The sequence below is a fragment of the Hyperolius riggenbachi genome, chromosome 6, assembly GCF_040937935.1.
Source record: "Hyperolius riggenbachi isolate aHypRig1 chromosome 6, aHypRig1.pri, whole genome shotgun sequence".
Taxonomy (NCBI): domain Eukaryota; kingdom Metazoa; phylum Chordata; class Amphibia; order Anura; family Hyperoliidae; genus Hyperolius; species Hyperolius riggenbachi.
The window spans coordinates 384,132,410-384,150,547 of NC_090651.1; the positions used below are offsets into that span (position 1 = coordinate 384,132,410).

The window sequence follows — 18,138 nt, forward strand, 5'->3', positions numbered from 1 at the left end:
TCAAGCAGTGGTGTAACTAAGCAGTTTGGGGCCCCAGTGCAAGTTTTACATGGGGCCCCAAGCACTCTATTGATATGGGGCCCCATAACCTACCAAGTACAGCTGCAGTGTCAAGAGGAGTAATCAAAGTAAGAAAACAGTTTGTTAAAGGAAACCTTAACTGAGAGGGATATGGATGTTTCCTTTTAAACAATACCAGGTGCCTGGCAGTCCTGCTGATCTCTTTGGCTGCAGTAGTGGCTGAATCGCACACCAGCATGCAGCTAATCCAGTCTGACTTCAGTCGGAGCACCTGATCTGCATGCTACAGTAGAGACACAGGATCTGCAGGAGAGTCCGGCAACTGGTATTATTTTAAAAGGTTTAATGTGGAATGCATTGCCACAAGAAGTAGTTATGGCAAATTTTATACCTGCATTTAACCCTCCTGGCGGTCTAATTATTTCCGACCAGGAGGCAGCGCAGCAGTTTTTTTTTTTTTTTTAAATCATGTAGCGAGCCCAGGGCCTTCGGCGATCTCCGATCAGGAAATCCCGTTCAAAGAACGGGATTTCCTGGAGGGCTTCCCCCTCCATGGCGACGGGGCGGGATGATGTCAGCGACGTCGTGATGTCATTGGGAGTCCCGATCCACCCCTCAGCGCTGCCTGGCACTGATTGGCCAGGCAGCGCACGGGGTCTGCGGGGGGGGGGGGGGGGCGCCGCGACAGATAGCGGCGATCTAGCGCGGGGCGGAGGTGATCGGTATGCTGACGCAGCTAGCAAAGTGCTAGCTGCGTGCAGCAAAAAAAAAAAATTATGCAAATCGGCCCAGCAGGGGTTACTGCCAGGAAGGTTAAAGGGGGCTTAGATGCTTTCCTTGCATTGAAAGACATCCATGGCTACAATTACTAGGTAATGCATAATGATGTTGATCCAGGGATTTTATCTGATTGCCATCTGGAGTCGGGAAGGAATTTTTTCCTTTTAGGGCTAATTGGACCATGCCTTGTAGGGTTTTTTTCGCCTTTCTCTGGATCAGCAGGGATATGTGAGGGAGCAGGCTGGTGTTGTACTTTGTACTGGTTGAACTCGATGGACGTATGTCTTTTTTCAACCCAAATAACTATGTAACTAGGTAAAATCCATATCCTTTCCAGTTTAGGTTCCCTTTAAGGATTACCATGCAATGCACATACTGTATATAGAGATGTTCATTACCAGCACAGCACCGATGAAAAGCTAATAAGATGGATGAAGAAGGATCCCTAGTGGGCCCCTCTGGTCCATGGGCCCCGATGAGGTTGCAACCTCTGTAGAGATGTCGCGAACCTCCGATTTTCGGTTTCGCGAACCGGGTTCGCGAACTTCCGCGGAAGGTTCGGTTCGCGTAAAAGTTCGCGAACCGCAATAGACTTCAATGGGGAGGCGAACTTTGAAAAATAGAAAAAATTATGCTGGCCACAAAAGTGATGGAAAAGATGTTTCAAGGGGTCTAAAACCTGGAGGGGGGCAAGTCCCGGGGAAAAATCTGGATGTGACGCAAAGCAGCGTTTTAAAGTCAGAAATCACATTGAATGCTAAATTGCAGGCCTAACGTGCTTTCAAACATCTTGCATGGGTATACATCAATCAGGGAGTGTAATTAGAGTACTGCTTCACACTGACACACCAAACTCACTGTGTAACTCACCGCAAACAGCTGTTTGTGTAGTGACGGCCGTGCTGGACTGGTGCGCACCGTGGCCAGATTGTAGGCCATGGCGTTTTTCAAGCCCATATGGTCGCCGGGCTGTGGTAGCTCAATGATAGAACAACAGTGACTGTCCAGCTGATCAAATTTGGTCTGACCACAATGAAGCAACGACCTTATTATCTTTTGTGTGCCACCCCCACCCGAGACACTCAAATAGCCGGCGGTCATTGCTTCATTGTGATGTGCAAGCCCCTTCACCGCAGCAAGGTAATGATCACGAAGGGGGATGGGCACATGTACATGCCTTTTGTTTTTTTGTTGCAGCCGCCCGCAGTGCAGCCAGAAAAATTAGGCAGGCATGTACACGCACCAGAAAAATTTGTGTAGCAGCCGCTGCTAGCAGCGGCCTTAAAAATTCAGGAATCCGCCTAGAGTTCTGGATCCTGTTGGTGGTGGCGGAGAAGGCAGTCAAGCGGCCTGCAGGCAGAGATGCTGTGTGTGGGGAGCGACTTAGTCTTCGGTCGTGCAGTAGCCCTCCGTGATCCATTCCTCATTCATTTTGATAAAGGTCAGGTACTGAACACTGTCGTGATTAAGGCGACTTCTCTTCTCAGTAACTATGCCTCCAGCTGCACTGAAGGTCCTTTCTGACAGGATGCTTGCGGCAGGGAAAGAGAGAAGTTGTATGGCAAATTGGGACAGCTCTGGCCACAGGTCAAGCCTGCACAACCAGTAGTCCAAGGGTTCATCGTCGCTTTTCGCAGAGTCTACATCCACACTCAAGGCCAGGTAGTCGGCTACCTGCCGGTCCAGGCGTTGGTGGAGGGTGGATCCGGAAGGACTATGGCGAGAAGTTGGACTAAAGAACGTCCGCATGTCTGACATCACCCTGAGATCGCTGGAGCGTCCTGTCCTTGCCTGCGTGGACTTGGGAGGAGGAGGGTTACTGCCAGTGGTACCTTGATTGCGTTGTGCAGCCACATCACCCTTAAATGCATTGTAAAGTATCATTGACAGCTTGTTCTGCAAGTGCTGCATCCTTTCCGCCTTGTGTTGAGTTGGTAACAGGTCCACCACTTTGTGCCTGTACTGAGGGTCTAGTAGCGTGGCCACCCAGTACAGGTCATTCGCCTTGAGTTTTTTGATACGGGGGTCCCTCAACAGGCTGGACAACATGAAAGAGGACATCTGCACAAAGCTGGATGCAGATGTACTCTCCATCTCCTCTTGCTCTTCCTCAGTGACGGGATGCAACTCCTCTTCCTCCCCCCAGCCACGAACAATACCACGGGAACGTGGAGCAGCAGAAGCCCCCTGTGACGGCTGCCGTGGTTGTTCTTCTTCCGCCGCCTCTTCCTCCTCCACAGAAACACCTTCCTCATCATCACCATCATCAGAGTCTGACTCCTCTCCTTCCCCACACGACTCCTCTTCTTCTTCCTCCTCCTCCCCCCTCTGTGCTGCCGCAGGTGTTGTGGGAACATCCGGGTTCGGGTGTAAATGGCTCCCACGACTCCTGCTGCCGTAACTCTTCTCGTTCACGCTCCTCCACAGCTGTATCCACCACTCTACGCACGGCACGCTCCAGGAAGTAGGCGTAGGGGATCAAGTCGCTGATGGTGCCCTCATCGCGACTCACCAGTTTGGTCACCTCCTCAAAGGGCTCCATGACCCTGCATGCATTTCGCATCAGTGTCCAGTTGTTGGGCCACAACATCCCCATCCCAGATTGTGTCCTTGTACTGTAATGATACAGGTACTGGGTGACGGCTTTCTCCTGGTCTAGCAGGTGAGAGAACATCAGCAGAGTGGAATTCCAGCGAGTCGGGCTATCGCAAATCAGGCGTCTCACCGGCAAGTTGTTTCTACGCTGAATGTCCGCAAAGTGTGCCATGGCCTTGTAAGAGCGCCTGAAATGCCCACACAACTTCCTGGCCTGCTTCAGGACGTCCTCTAAGCCTGGGTACTTTGACACAAATCTTTGCACGACCAGATTCAGCACATGTGCCATGCAGGGTATGTGTGTCAGCTTTCCCAAATTCAACGCAGCAATAAGATTGCTGCCGTTGTCACACACCACGTTGCCGATCTCAAGCTTGTGCGGGGTCAGCCATTGCTCCACCTGTTTGTTAAGAGCAGCTAGGAGAGCTGCTCCAGTGTGACTCTCCGCTTTCATGCAAGACATGTCTAACACTGCGTGACACCGTCGTACCTGGCATGCAACATAGGCCCTGGGGTGCTGGGGCTGTGTAGCTGGAGAGGAGATCGTGGCACCAGCCAAGGAGGAGGAGGAGGATTACGACAGCAAAGCGTTGGTAGCAGGTGGAGAGGAGGTGGCTGGAGGCCTGCCTGCAAGCCGTGGAGGTGTGACAAGTCGGTCCGCTGCGCAGCCAGCTTGCTGCCATGGGTCACCAGGTTGACCCAATGGGCTGTGTATGTAATGTAGTGCCCCTGCCCGGCAGACTAGGCATCCGTGGTCAGGTGGTCCCTTGACCCAACGCTGTGTGCCAGAGATGACACCATTTGCCTCTCAACTGCACGGTACAGTTTGGGTATGGCCTTTTGTGAAAAATATTTGCGGCCTGGTATCTTCCACTGCGGTGTACCAATGGCCACAAACTTACGGAAAGCCTCTGACTCCACCAGCTTGTATGGTAATAGCTGGCGAGCTAATAGTTCCGCCACGCCAGCTGTCAGACGCCGGGCAAGAGGGTGACTGGCAGACATTTGCTTCTTACGCTCAAATACTTCCTTCACGGACAGCTGGGTACTGCTGTGGGCAGAGGAGAAGGAACCGCTGAAGGGAAGAGGCGGTGTGGAGGAGGGTGGCTGTGCAGGTGCAAGGGAGAAAGTGGATGAAGACGATGCACCTGAAGGAGGAAGAGGAGAAGGAGGGTGTCTTGTCTTTTGAGGGGTGCTGCTTTTCCTCAGGTGTTCTTGCCATAGCTGTTTGTGCCTTCTCTCCAGGTGCCTTCGTAAGGCACTTGTCCCTACGTGAGAGTTGGCCTTTCCACGGCTCAATTTTTGCTGGCAGAGACAACAGATGGCTTTTCTCCGATCTGAGACACACACGTGAAAAAATTTCCAAACCGCTGAGCCCCCCTAGGGTGATGGCGCTACGGTGGCATCAGCAGCTGACGTTGAAGGGCATGTTGGCTGGCTGGCCATATCTGCCGATACATGGCGCCGGACACTGCCCCCAGCTGTTTCAGAGGACGAGCTCCCTCTGCTTCTATCATGGAGTCGTCTCCTCCTACTGCTCTCTGACTCCTCCTCTGAACTGTCCCCCTGGTCATCTCCTCTACCGGGAACATATGTGGTATCCGTATGATCGTCATCATAATCCTCCTGGCCAGCTGCGCTTTCCTCAGACACCTCCTCAAGTGCACCAACTTCAGGTGGTCCACCATCATCCCCATCAACACACGCTACGTCCATACTATCGCCACCTAACTCAGACGTATGAGGTGGTGTACCTGCGCCTTCTTGTTGTTGTTGCAGTAGTGGCTGGTAATCAGTGATTTCACCACCACCAAATAACTCCTGCGAAGTGTCAAATGCAGCGGATGTGGTGCTTGTTGTAGCGCTGGTGGCTGCGGGAGATGAGGTGTTCTGTGTTAAATACTCAAGCACCTCCTCACGATTTTGGGAAGTGATGGCACATGCCTTCTTCTGAGCACTGTATTTTGGGGCAGGTCCGCACGAAATCACAGCAACACCACCTCGCACAGACCTGCCAGTGCCTGGTGGCCTTCCTCTGGGTCTGCCTCTACCTCTTCCTCTACCTGGTTTGTCCATTTTGTCCATCTCGGGGGGGATGCTAGCTATATGCAGTGAGGTGGGTTCTCACTCAGCACAACAGGTAGTTAGATGCAGTGAGCTGGGTTCACTGAACACAACAGGTTGTAAGATGCAGTGAGCTGGGTTCACTGAACAGTAAAGGTACTTAAGATGCAGTGAGGTGAGTTCTCACTCAACACAACAGGTAGTTAGATGCAGTGAGGTGGCCAGGAGGGTTCTCACTCAACACAACAGGTAGTTAGATGCAGTGAGCTGGGTTCACTCAACACAACGCTAGGTATATCCAGTGATGAGGTGGGTTAAGTAAACACAACAGGTACTGGGTAGTTAGATGCAGTGAGCTGGGTTCACTGAACAGTAAAGGTGCTTAAGATGCAGTGAGGTGGGTTCTCACTCAACACAACAGGTAGTTAGATGCAGTGAGGTGGGTTCACTGAACAGTAAAGGTACTTAAGATGCAGTGAGGTGGGTTCTCACTCAACACAACAGGTAGTTAGATGCAGTGAGCTGGGTTCACTCAACACAACGCTAGGTATACAGTGGTGTGAAAAACTATTTGCCCCCTTCCTGATTTCTTATTCTTTTGCATGTTTGTCACACTTAAATGTTTCTGCTGATCAAAAACCGTTAACTATTAGCCAAAGATCACATAATTGAACTTAAAATGCAGTTTTAAATGATGGTTTTTATTATTTAGTGAGGAAAAAAAACTCAAAACCTACATGGCCCTGTGAGAAAAAGTGATTGCCCCCCTTGTTAAAAAATAACTTAACTGTGGTTTATCACACCTGAGTTCAATTTCTGTAGTCACCCCCAGGCCTGATTACTGCCACAGCTGTTTCAATCAAGAAATCACTTAAATAGGAGCTATCTGACACAGAGAAGTAGACCAAAAGCACCTCAAAAGCTAGACATCAAGCCAAAATCCAAAGAAATTCAGGATCAAATGAGAACAGTACTGTAATTGAGATCTATTAGTCTGGTAAAGGTTATAAAGCCATTTCTAAAGCTTTGGTACTCCAGCGAACCACAGTGAGAGCCATTATCCACAAATGGCAAAAACATGAAACAGTGATGAACCTTCCCAAGAGTGGCCGGCCAACCAAAATTACCCCAAGAGTGCAGAGAAAACTCATCTGAGAGGCCACAAAAGACCCCAGGACAACATCTAAAGAACTGCAGGCCTCACTTGCCTCAATTAAGGTCAGTGTTCACAACTCCACCATAAGAAAAAGACTGGGCAAAAACGGCCTGCATGGCAGATATCCAAGGCGCAAACCACTTTTAAGCAAAAAGAACATTAAGGCTCGTCTCAATTTTGCTAAAAAAACATCTCAATGATTGCCAAGACTTTTGGGAAAATACCTTGTGGACCGCCGAGACAAAAGTTGAACTTTTTGGAAGGTGCGTGTCCTGTTAAATCTGTCGTAGAAGTAACACAGCATTTCAGCAAAAGAACATCATACCAACAGTAAAATATGGTGGTAGTAGTGTGATGGTCTGGGGTTGTTTTGCTGCTTCAGGACCTGGAAGGCTTGCTGTGATAGATGGAACCATGAATTCTACTGTCTACCAAAAAATCCTGAAGGAGAATGTCCGGCCATCTGTTCGTCAACTCAAGCTGAAGCGATCTTGGGTGCTGCAGCAGGACAATGACCCAAAGCACACCAGCAAATCCACCTCTGAATGGCTGAAGAAAAACAAAATGAAGACTTTGGAGTGGCCTAGTCAAAGCCCTGACCTGAATCCTATTGAGATGTTGTGGCATGACCTTAAAAAGGCAGTTCATGCTAGAAAACCCTCAAATAAAGCTGAATTACAACAATTCTGCAAAGATGAGTGGGCCAAAATTCCTCCAGAGCACTGTAAAAGACTTGTTGCAAGTTATCGCAAATGCTTGATTGCAGTTATTGCTGCTAAGGGTGGCCCAACCAGTTATTAGGTTCAGGGGGCAATTTCTTTTTCACACAGGGCCATGTAGGTTTTGATTTTTTTTTTTCTCACTAAATAAAAAAAAACATCATTTAAAACTGCATTTTGTGTTCAATTATGTTATCTTTAACTAATGGTTAACAGTTTTTGATGAGCAGAAACATTTAAGTGTGACAAACATGCAAAAGAATAAGAAATCAGGAAGGGGGCAAATAGTTTTTCACACCACTGTATGCAGTGATGAGGTGGGTTAAGTAAACACAACAGGTACTGGGTAGTTAGATGCAGTGAGCTGGGTTCACTGAACAGTAAAGGTACTTAAGATGCAGTGAGGTGGGTTCTCACTCAACACAACAGCTAGCTAGATGCAGTGAGGTGGCCAGGTGGGTTCACTCAACACAACAGGTAGTTAGTGAGCTGGGTTTACTCAACACAAAGCTAGGTATATCTAGTGATGAGGTGGGTTAAGTAAACACAACAGGTACTGGGGTATATGCAGTACTGGGTAGTACAATGTGCAGCTCCCTGTCACAAACACAGGTAGTCACTGAATGTGCTGGGCTGCTGGCAGTGGCACACACACTATCAATTAGCAAGGCTGTGCATGCAACAAAAGTGTCAGTTTGACACACAGAGAAAAAAAAAAGTACAGGATGAGCTCTGAAAAGAGCTGTTGCTGGGTGCTTTAAAAGCAATAACAATCAGCCAGGAGCAAACTAAGCAGCCAAGAACCTAACTAATCTGTCCCTAGAAGAACAAGTCTGCAGCAGCTGTCCCTTTCCTCTCTCTAGCAGGCACACGAGTGAGGCTAATGGCCGCCGGACCCTGCCTTATATAAGGGGGAGTGGGGCTCCAGGGCTTAGTGTAGCCTGAATGGCTACAATGTGCCTGCTGACTGTGATGCAGAGGGTCAAAGTTGACCCTCATAGTGCATTATGGGGCGAATCGAACTTCCGCAAAAGTTCGCCTGGTGCAGGCGAACGCGAACCCCCTAAGTTCGCCTGGAACCGTTCGCCGGCGAACCGTTCGCTACATCTCTAAACCTCTGCACCCTCTATTGCTACCCATCTGAAGTTAGGGAAGGTTGAGTATACCCACCCAGAAACCCTTCACTGCCTTCCTTACTGCATTCTGCCCGTGTGAATGTGGCGTCCAATCAGAAATGAGCTGGTCGTGCATCCTGTGCAGATCAGGATGGAAGCTGGACTGTGATTGGCTGGGAGGAGCAGCAGGCTGGTCAGGTTATCTCAGTGAAGCAGCCCATTGTGTGGAGGAGACAATAGGCAGGATGTGTGACATGTCTGGTGTCATTCTTCATGTCACTCCAGAGCAGCCAGCTGTGCCTTCCTAAATGTCACCTCACTGTGTCACACTGGGGATTATAGCCACTTCCTCCTGACATTACTGGATTAGGCAGAGTGCTGTACCCAATATTGGCCTCAATTCACTAAGCTTTATCAAACACTTTATCAAACGTTTGATAATTGACCTCATGGGTAAAATCTAATTTTGAATTCACTAAGATGTTATATATTTATCAAATGTTTTATTGATAACACATTCAATAAATCTATAACACCTTAGTGAATTAAAAATTAGATTTTACCCACGAGGTCAATTATCAAACGTTTGATAAAGTGTTTGATAAAGCTTAGTGAATTGAGGCCATGTATGAACTTACTGTAAATGCACATTGACCATAGTCTCATATTCATATTATCATCAATATTCTACCCCCTCCCCCATTACTCATGTATTACATTGCTCCTCTCACTTTTGGTGTCTATAGATGACTTGTTTGCAAAATAAACGGGGACAATTATCACACTATAGCCAAGTCAGAGCCCTGTCCATCTCAGCACTGATGTAAGACATAGAGCTTCCCTGGCACACACATCCAATCCTGCTATCATATGCCACACAGAAAAAAGGCCCTTTTCTACTACAAGGTGACAAAATGGGCAGCATGGGCCTTTGTGGTTAGCTCTCTCTGCTTGCAGCCCCGGGTCCACTGTTTGAATCCCAGCCAGGGGCCAGGGCACTATCTGCATGCTGTTTGTATGTTCTCCTCGTGTCTGTGTGGGTTTCCTCCGGGCACCCCGGTTTCCTCCCACATCCCAAAACCACACATCTCCCACATCCCAAAAAGCAGGCGGAATGGAGCAGGGTCGGCGCTGCGGGGGCCTCAGCAGAGGTCGGGGCCCTGGGGAAAATGCCCCCTATGCCTCTATGGTAGCGCCGGCCCTGGACCTGACTAAATATAAATTAATGTGGTAGAAAAAAAACATGTTATTTTCACTACAGTTCCTCTTAAAGTGAAAAAGTCAAAAAGAATTCGTCCTTTTATGGATAAAGAGACTGGATAAAGTCACTATTTGGAGGACACTTGCACTGAGGCGCACTATGGTCACATGGTCTAGTTTTTTTTATTCAGTCGGGAAGTCTGACCAGCTCTACTCCTTTACCTAATCCTGGGTGAGTCTTGTGGCCGGGGGCTGAGAGCTGTCTGCTGAACTGTAGATAGAAGCAGTATTCCTGTACCTGGAGGAGGGATGGCAGGTGGTGAGGAGGGGGGGGGGGGGGGGGGGAGGAGTCTCACAAAACATGCTGAAAACATTGTTGACAAAAGTTTTATGGAATGAAAGGAAACTTTGTGAAAAGGTCTCAGTACATTATTGGCTTTATGCAGCTTGTACCCCACCCAGCATGCCCAGCATGCCTTGCATTGTTCAGCAGCCAGAAAGGTCATGTCATCGTCCCCTGTGACTGAAACCTGCTGCTGCTGCTGCTGAGCAATTGTTTTGTTAAGTGCAATTAGAAATGTCAGCGGTAACTCATGGGGCGTTTTGGAAAACCCAGAACTCTCAGCTCTCATTCACAGCGACTGAGGTTACTGTACTTCCTCTTTTTACCGCCACTTTAAAGAGGACCTGTAACCCAGGATTGAACTCCATCCCAATCAGTAGCTGATACTCCCCTTTCCCATGAGAAATCTTTTCCTTTTCACCAACAGACCATCAGGGGGCGCTGTATGGCTGATATTGTGGTGAAACCCCTCCCACAGGGTGATGTCATGACCGTGGTTCTGACATCACACTGTAGGAGCCTTGTTGCATTGTGGGAAATAATGGCTTTTTCCAACTGTCAAGCCAGCAATATCTCCCTCTGCATAGAACTCTCAGTAACGAACATTCCGTACGGATCACCTGACAGAACTAAAGAGGTCACCACCAGGGATAAATGTCAGAATGTAAATCAGGGAGAGGAAAGATTATACAATGGGCAAACACTGACTTATAATCTATAAATGCATATTGTAAAAAAATAAGCAATTTTATTCATATTGTTATCTTCACTACACTACAGTACACTACATCTTCACTACTACTACCCTCTTTAAAGAGACCCTGAAGCGGAAAAAAAATATGATATAATGAATTGGTTGTGTAGTACGGATATTTAATAGAATATTAGTTGCAAAGAAATAAGTCTCATATTTTTATTTTCAGTTTTTTTTATAACATTGTATCATTCTTATTCAATATTTGCAGCTTACACACTACTCAGCATTCTAAATGATTTCACAGAGCAGGATAACAACCTTTTGAACTTTACTCTACAGAAAGAACAAAATACATTGACAGACACGAGATAACAAGCTTCAGAAGACAGAGCTCTCTGCACTTTTAAAGTCGGCGAGCTCAATGGCTCTTTTGCATAGATAACAACTGGAGTTTCTTAACTCTTCCTTTACTGGAAACAATATGATACTCAGATCTGTGCTGGTAATGTTTTATTTCTTAGCTGTACTACACATACAAATCATCATATCATACGTTTATTTTCACTTCAGATTCCCTTTAAAGTGCACCTGTGGCTTTTAAAAAGCAAACCATTCGGTACTTATCTGAGTAGAAGGAAGCCTCTGGATGATCCAGCAGCTTCCCGCATTCCCCTCGAGCTCCTCATTCCAGGCTTGGGACTCTCTGACGCTATTCTACAAGACCTGTGGAATAGATTTCTCTGTGTCCCCTCTGCCCTCTGTACCTTCTCTGTGCCTCCAGTGTCCCCCTCTGTGTCCCCTCTGCCCTCTGTGCCTCCTCTGTGCCCCCAGTGTCCCCCTCTGTGTCCCCTCTGCCCTCTGTGCCTCCTCTGTGCCCCCAGTGTCCCCCTCTGTTTCACCTCTGCCCTCTGTACCTCCTCTGTGCCCCCAGTGTCCCCCTCTGTGTCCCCTCTGCCCTCTGTACCTCCTCTGTGCCTCCAGTGTCCCCCTCTGTGTCCCCTCTGCCCTCTGTACCTCCTCTGTGCCTCCAGTGTCCCCCTCTGTGTCACCTCTGCCCTCTGTACCTCCTCTGTGCCCCCAGTGTCCCCCTCTGTGTCACCTCTGCCCTCTGTACCTCCTCTGTGCCCCCAGTGTCCCCCTCTGTGTCCCCTCTGCCCTCTGTACCTCCTCTGTGCCTCCAGTGTCCCCCTCTGTGTCCCCTCTGCCCTCTGTACCTCCTCTGTGCCTCCAGTGTCCCCCTCTGTGTCCCCTCTGCCCTCTGTACCTCCTCTGTGCCTCCAGTGTCCTCCTCTGTGTCACCTCTGCCCTCTGTACCTTCTCTGTGCCTCCAGTGTCCCCTCTGTGTCACCTCTGCCCTCTGTACCTCCTCTGTGCCCCCAGTGTCCCCCTCTGTGTCACCTCTGCCCTCTGTGCCCCTCTGTACCTCCAGTGTCCCCCTCTGTGTCACCTCTGTACCTCCCCTGTGCCTCCAGTGTCCCCCTCTGTGTCACCTCTGCCCTCTGTGCCTCCAGTGTCCCCCTCTGTGTTACTTCTGCCCTCTGTACCTCCTCTGTGCTCCCCTGTGCCTCCAGTGTCCCCCTCTGTGTCATCTCTGCCCTCTGTACCTCCCCTGTGCCTCCAGTGTCCCCCTCTGTGTCACCTCTGTACCTCCTCTGTGCCTCCAGTGCCCCCCCTCTGTGTCCCCTCTGCCCTCTGTACCTCCTCTGTACCTCCAGTGTCCCCCTCTGTGTCACCTCTGTACCTCCTCTGTGCCTCCAGTGTCACCCCTCTGTGTCACCTCTGCCCTCTGTACCTCCCCTGTGCCTCCAGTGTCCCCCTCAGTGTCACCTCTGTACCTCCTCTGTGCCTCCAGTGCCCCCCCCCCCTCTGTGTCACCTCTGCCCTCTGTACCTCCCCTGTGCCTCTAGTGTCCCCCTCTGTGTCACCTCTGCCCTCTGTGCCCCTCTGTGCCTCCAGTGTCCCCCTTTGTGTCACTTCTGCCCTCTGTACCTCCTCTGTGCTCCCCTGTGCCTCCAGTGTCCCCCTCTGTGTCATCTCTGCCCTCTGTACCTCCTCTGTGCCTCCAGTGTCCCCTCTGCCCCCTGTATCTCCTCTGTGCCTCCAGTGTCCCCCTCTGCGTCACCTCTGCCCCCTGTACCTCCTCTGTGCCTCCAGTGTCCCCCTCTGTGTCACCTCTGCCCTCTGTACCTCCTCTATGCCCCCCTGTGTCCCCCTCTGTGTCACATCTGCCCTCTGTGCCCCCCTGTGTCCCCCTCTGTGTCACCTCTGCCCCCTGTACCTCCTCTGTGCCTCCAGTGTCCTCCTCTGTGTCACCTCTGCCCCCTGTACTTCCTCTGTGCCCCTCAGTGTGCCCCTCTGTGTCACCTCTGCCCCCTGTACCTCCTGTGTGCCCCCCCCCCCTGTGCCTCCAGTGTCCTCCTCTTTGTCACCTCTGCCCTGTGTAACTCCTCTGTGCCCCCCCCCCTGTGCCTCCAGTGCAGGGACGTATCAAGACCAAGTTGCGCCTGGGGCAAGGTCTGGTTTAGGCACCTAAACTGCCATTCATTTTGCCGCCTTTTTAAGAATACAACAAACTGCGCCTGGGGCAAGATACCCGCTTGCCCCCCCCCCCCCTCCCCCCCTAGATCCGTCCCTGCTCCAGTGTCCTCCTCTGTGTCACCTCTGCCCTGTGTACCTGCTTATATAAGTTTAAAAGCCATTTGAATTTTTTTTAAATCAATTTTCTCAAAAACTAGAAGTCCAATTTGAAATTTTTTTTTACTTGTTCCCATGGAAACAGAATCCATGCCGTTCATATCGGCGGGTCGTTCGTAAGTCGGGGACTACCTGTAGTATTAACAGCCATGCGCAAGTGAGTAAGGCAGGGGCCACACACGAGTGAATCGCACGTGGCTTTCCGGCATGTAGAATCGCACCAGATGTGACAGATAACGTTAGGCCACAAGATCACATTTAGTGCAGTTAGCTATTCAAAAAAAACCTTGCTGCTTTCTCTACCTTTCTGCACACTGCGTGCGATTTATATTGCTGACAGTTAGCTATTGTCATCTGACTGTTGCCTGACACGCATGAAAAATATGCAAAAAAATGAAAACCGTCTGCGTAAAACACCTCAGGTATGATCCCTCCCTAAATAATTACTTTTTATTTGAACACATTAAATTGCCGTAGCAAAGAATCCTAAAAGGACACATAAGGTGACATGCAACATGATGAGATAGACATGTGTATGTACAGTGCCTAGCACACAAATAACTAGGCTCTGTTCCTTTTTCTCTTTCTTTGCCTGAAAGAGTTAAACATCAGGTATGTAAATGACAGTTTCTGTCCGGGTCGAAACTGGGTCGGACTATAGTGTAAGGGCCAGTGCACACCAAAAACCTCTAGCAGATCCGCAAACGCTAGAGGAGGTTTTTGAAGCAAGTTTTCAGAGCCATTCTAGACATGTTTAGAGAGGTTTTCTAAACATGCCGTCAGTGGCGTAGCTAAGGAGCTGTGGGCCCCGATGCAAGTTTTACAATGGGGCCCCCCAAGCACTCTATACATAACAATTGATACGGCGCAACAATACCTGCCAATGGCAACTATAGTGTCAGAGGTGCAAGAAGGGGATGGGGAACAGTTTGTTAATGATTACCACTATTCGAAGTATCTATAGAAGTGATTATTATGAGCACAGGACCAATAGAGAGCTAATACTGTAGTTGAGGGAGGGCCCTTCGGGGCTCCTCTGACCCAAGGGCCCCGATGCGGTCGCTACCTCTGCACCCCCTATTGCTACGCCCCTGCATGCCGTGTTTTTTGGAGAGTTTTTGTGTAGCAGATTACAAATAGTGTTACAGTAAAGCTGTTCCTGAGCAGCTTCTGTAACAAAACCGCCTGGAGAACTGCTCTGATCTGGCGTTTTTCAGAGCGGTTTTCCACTTTCCTATACTTTAACATTGAGGCAGAAATTCCTCAGAAATCTAAAAAATGCTGCAGCCCCCGAGTTTGCGTTTGTGGAAAAAACGAACCGCTCTGGTGTGCACCAACCTATTGAAATACATTAGCCAAGCAGTTTTCAAACCGCTAACATTTTTAAAACCGCTCCAGAACCACTCCGGCGTGCACCAACCCTAACTCTCACTGATAAGGAGTTACAGCCAAAAAACACTTTTCTAGCAGAAAATGGCATCTGGGAGCAGGAAAGGGATAAAAATATATATATATATATAAAAAAAGTCATTTTAGATAGAGGAGGATAGATACAATTGTTTGACTCATCAGCTTATTTTCACCTCATGTTTCTTTTAAATATTAAAATCTGTCCTCTTAAACTGCTGCTCACATGTTAACCGCTCTGCGACCGCCTAACACCAATTGGCGGCCGCAGAGTAGCTCTCCCAGGAACAGCTAATGTTGTTTGGCGTCAAGTCCTGGGGGCGGAGATCCGTGCACGTGCATCCCGGGTGAGCTACAGAGCTCTGCTCCATAAACTGCCTGCCTGCCATGTTAGGAGATGGCAGGCTGTACATAAAAAACGTCCGCAATTACTTGTACAGTTCTGCGATCTAGTGCAGCTCTGTACAGGGGACAGCTCTGTCACTGAGCTGTCCCCAGGAGAGGCTCACAATCTGATCCCTCTTGTAGGGATAGACATTTTTATTTTTTTTAAAATACAATAAAATGAATAAAAAAAATTGCAGCAGCAATCAGATGCCACTAACAGAAAGCTCTGTTGGTTGCAAAAAAAAGGAGGGCAGATTGATTTGTGTGCTGAGTTATATGGCCGTGCAGTGAACTGTTAAAGCTGCAGTATGCTGGATGTAAAAAAATGGCCTGGTCAGTGGTCACTAGGGGGGTGTTAGGCCCGGTTCACAATAGCGTTTTTCCGGAATGTAACTGGAACGTATACTGTACAAATGGAACGGATGTGAATGGATACAATGTTAACCTATGTATGCATTTACATGCGTCCGTTGGCACGGATACGTTCCGTACATTCCAGTCCCCGGACTTAAAAATTGCTGCAGGCCCTAATTTTCCGGACCGTTCTGCTTAGCGGAACGGATCAGGACAAAAATGCTGCAGCATTGGGGCAATGGGAAACGGAACGTTTCTTCACACTAGTGAAGAAACGCACCGTTCCACGGGGGTCGGGGATGGGGGCATGTGCCGACGCAAATCTAGCAACGGGAGAGTGAGGGGAGGGTGCAGCAGCCGGGCGGGTGGGCTACGTAGGGTTTATACATACCTAATCTTCTGTAGCAGCTGGCGGTAGGGGTTTCCGTCTTCTTCCGCGTCATGTGACTAAATGACGTGTCATGTGACTAGTCACATGACGCGCTGTGTAGTCACAGCGTAAGAAGAGGAAGCCTCTACCGCCGGCTGCTTTGGAAGATTAGGTATGCATTGCTGAGTGAAAATTGATCCGATCAATCATTGATCAGATCCGTTTTCACTATGTGAAGGGGGCCACGGACTGAGCCATCCGGATCCTGTGAAGCGGAGACCGGATCCGCTCACCGGATCCTTTTGGCTCATTTAGCAGATGTAAACCGGTCATAAGCCTGGGGTCCTCAAGCAGTTAATGAAACTTACAAGAAAGATTTGCCCAGCTCTGAACTCTGCCGGTAACAATTTTATAACAAAAATGCAGATTTCTTTTAAACTAATATTTGACCCCTTTGGGGAAATATAGCAATCCCCTCAGCTCAACTCTTCAAAGTGACAGAATTCATCTTATATCAAACTTCCTATCCCAGCAGCCCCACGCTGATCAGAACTGACTTTGTCAGAGCTTCTGGATAGCCGCTCAGTTAGTGCAGTTGAGGAAAACAAGCTACCACTGTCTCCACCCTGTGTACCTAATGCTGGGAGAGGACCAACCCTGGGCTGTCTGTACTAAAAATCAGTGCAACACATAATAAAGGTTCCACAACAAAGCTAATGCAACCTGGGCTCAGAATCAGGTTTGGAAACTCATATCAGACTGCAGATTGTAACAAAGTTAAATAGCAAAAAAAAAAAAAAATCCCTTTGTGTAACACTGATGTGTTGGTAGCAAATTTTTAGCTAGATGGTCTGGATTTCACTTTAACATTAAATCAGCTAAAACTAATAATCAGAAGAGTGCACTTTACAGGTTGTTTGGAGGCTTTAAAATACTCTCACTTCTTTGAAATGCACAGATTGTTACTTTGGCGTTGCTCTGGATGTGTATGGTACTGAGTACATCTCTGAGTACTATGCACAGTGATCTTCTGTTATTACAGTATCACACGGAGCCAGGGAAGGAACTTCAGCACCAGCCTGCATGGAGAGCTCCTCCCACATGCCAGCTCCTCCCACATGCCAGCTCCCCTCTGGATGCAGAGCCAACTAAGGAATTTCAGCACCAGCCTGCATGGAGAGCAACTCCCACATGCCAGCTCCTCCCACATGCCAGCTGCTCCCACATGCCAGCTGCTCCCACATGCCAGCTGCTCCCACATGCCAGCTCCTCCCACATGCCAGCTCCCTTCTGGATGCAGAGCCAGGGAAGGAATTTCAGCACCAGCCTGCATGGAGAGCGCCTCCCACATGCCAGCTCCCCTCTGGATGCAGAGCCAACTAAGGAATTTCAGCACCAGCCTGCATGGAGAGCTCCTCCCACATGCCAGCTCCTCCCACATGCCAGCTCCCCTCTGGATGCAGAGCCAACTAAGGAACTTCAGCACCAGCCTGCATGGAGAGCGCCTCCCACATGCCAGCTCCCCTCTGGATGCAGAGCCAACTAAGGAATTTCAGCACCAGCCTGCATGGAGAGCTCCTCCCACATGCCAGCTCCTCCCACATGCCAGCTCCCCTCTGGATGCAGAGCCAACTAAGGAACTTCAGCACCAGCCTGCATGGAGAGCGCCTCCCACATGCCAGCTCCCCTCTGGATGCAGAGCCAACTAAGGAATTTCAGCACCAGCCTGCATGGAGAGCGCCTCCGACATGCCAGCTCCTCCCACATGCCAGCTCCCCTCTGGATGCAGAGCCAACTAAGGAACTTCAGCACCAGCCTGCATGGAGAGCGTCTCCCACATGCCAGCTCTCCTCTGGATGCAGAGCCAACTAAGAAATTTCAGCAACAGCCTGCATGGAGAGCGCCTCCCACATGCCAGCTCCTCCCACATGCCAGCTGCTCCCACATGCCAGCTCCTCCCACATGCCAGCTCCCTTCTGGATGCAGAGCCAGGGAAGGAATTTCAGCACCAGCCTGCATGGAGAGCTCCTCCCACATGGCAGCTCCTCCCACATGCTAGCTCCTCCCACATACCAGCTCCCTTCTGGATGCAGAGCCAGGGAAGAAATTTCAGGACCAGCCTGCATGGAGAGCTCCTCCCACATGCCAGCCCCTCCCACATACCAGCTCCTCCCACATGCTAGCTCCCTTCTGGATGCAGAGCCAGGGAAGGGATTTCAGCACCAGCCTGCATGTA

General features: G+C 49.5%; 1 protein-coding gene across 1 annotated transcript in view; it reads right to left on the reverse strand.

Annotated features, from left to right (window-relative positions):
* LOC137522309 (uncharacterized) overlaps positions 1–17,253 on the reverse strand; it is a 76,840-nt gene extending 59,587 nt beyond the window's left edge. The window contains exon 1 of the mRNA XM_068242340.1: positions 17,094–17,253. Coding sequence (XP_068098441.1) covers positions 17,094–17,253 — 160 coding nt within the window. The remainder of the gene's footprint in view (positions 1–17,093) is intronic.
* Between the last annotated feature and the right edge of the window lie 885 nt (positions 17,254–18,138).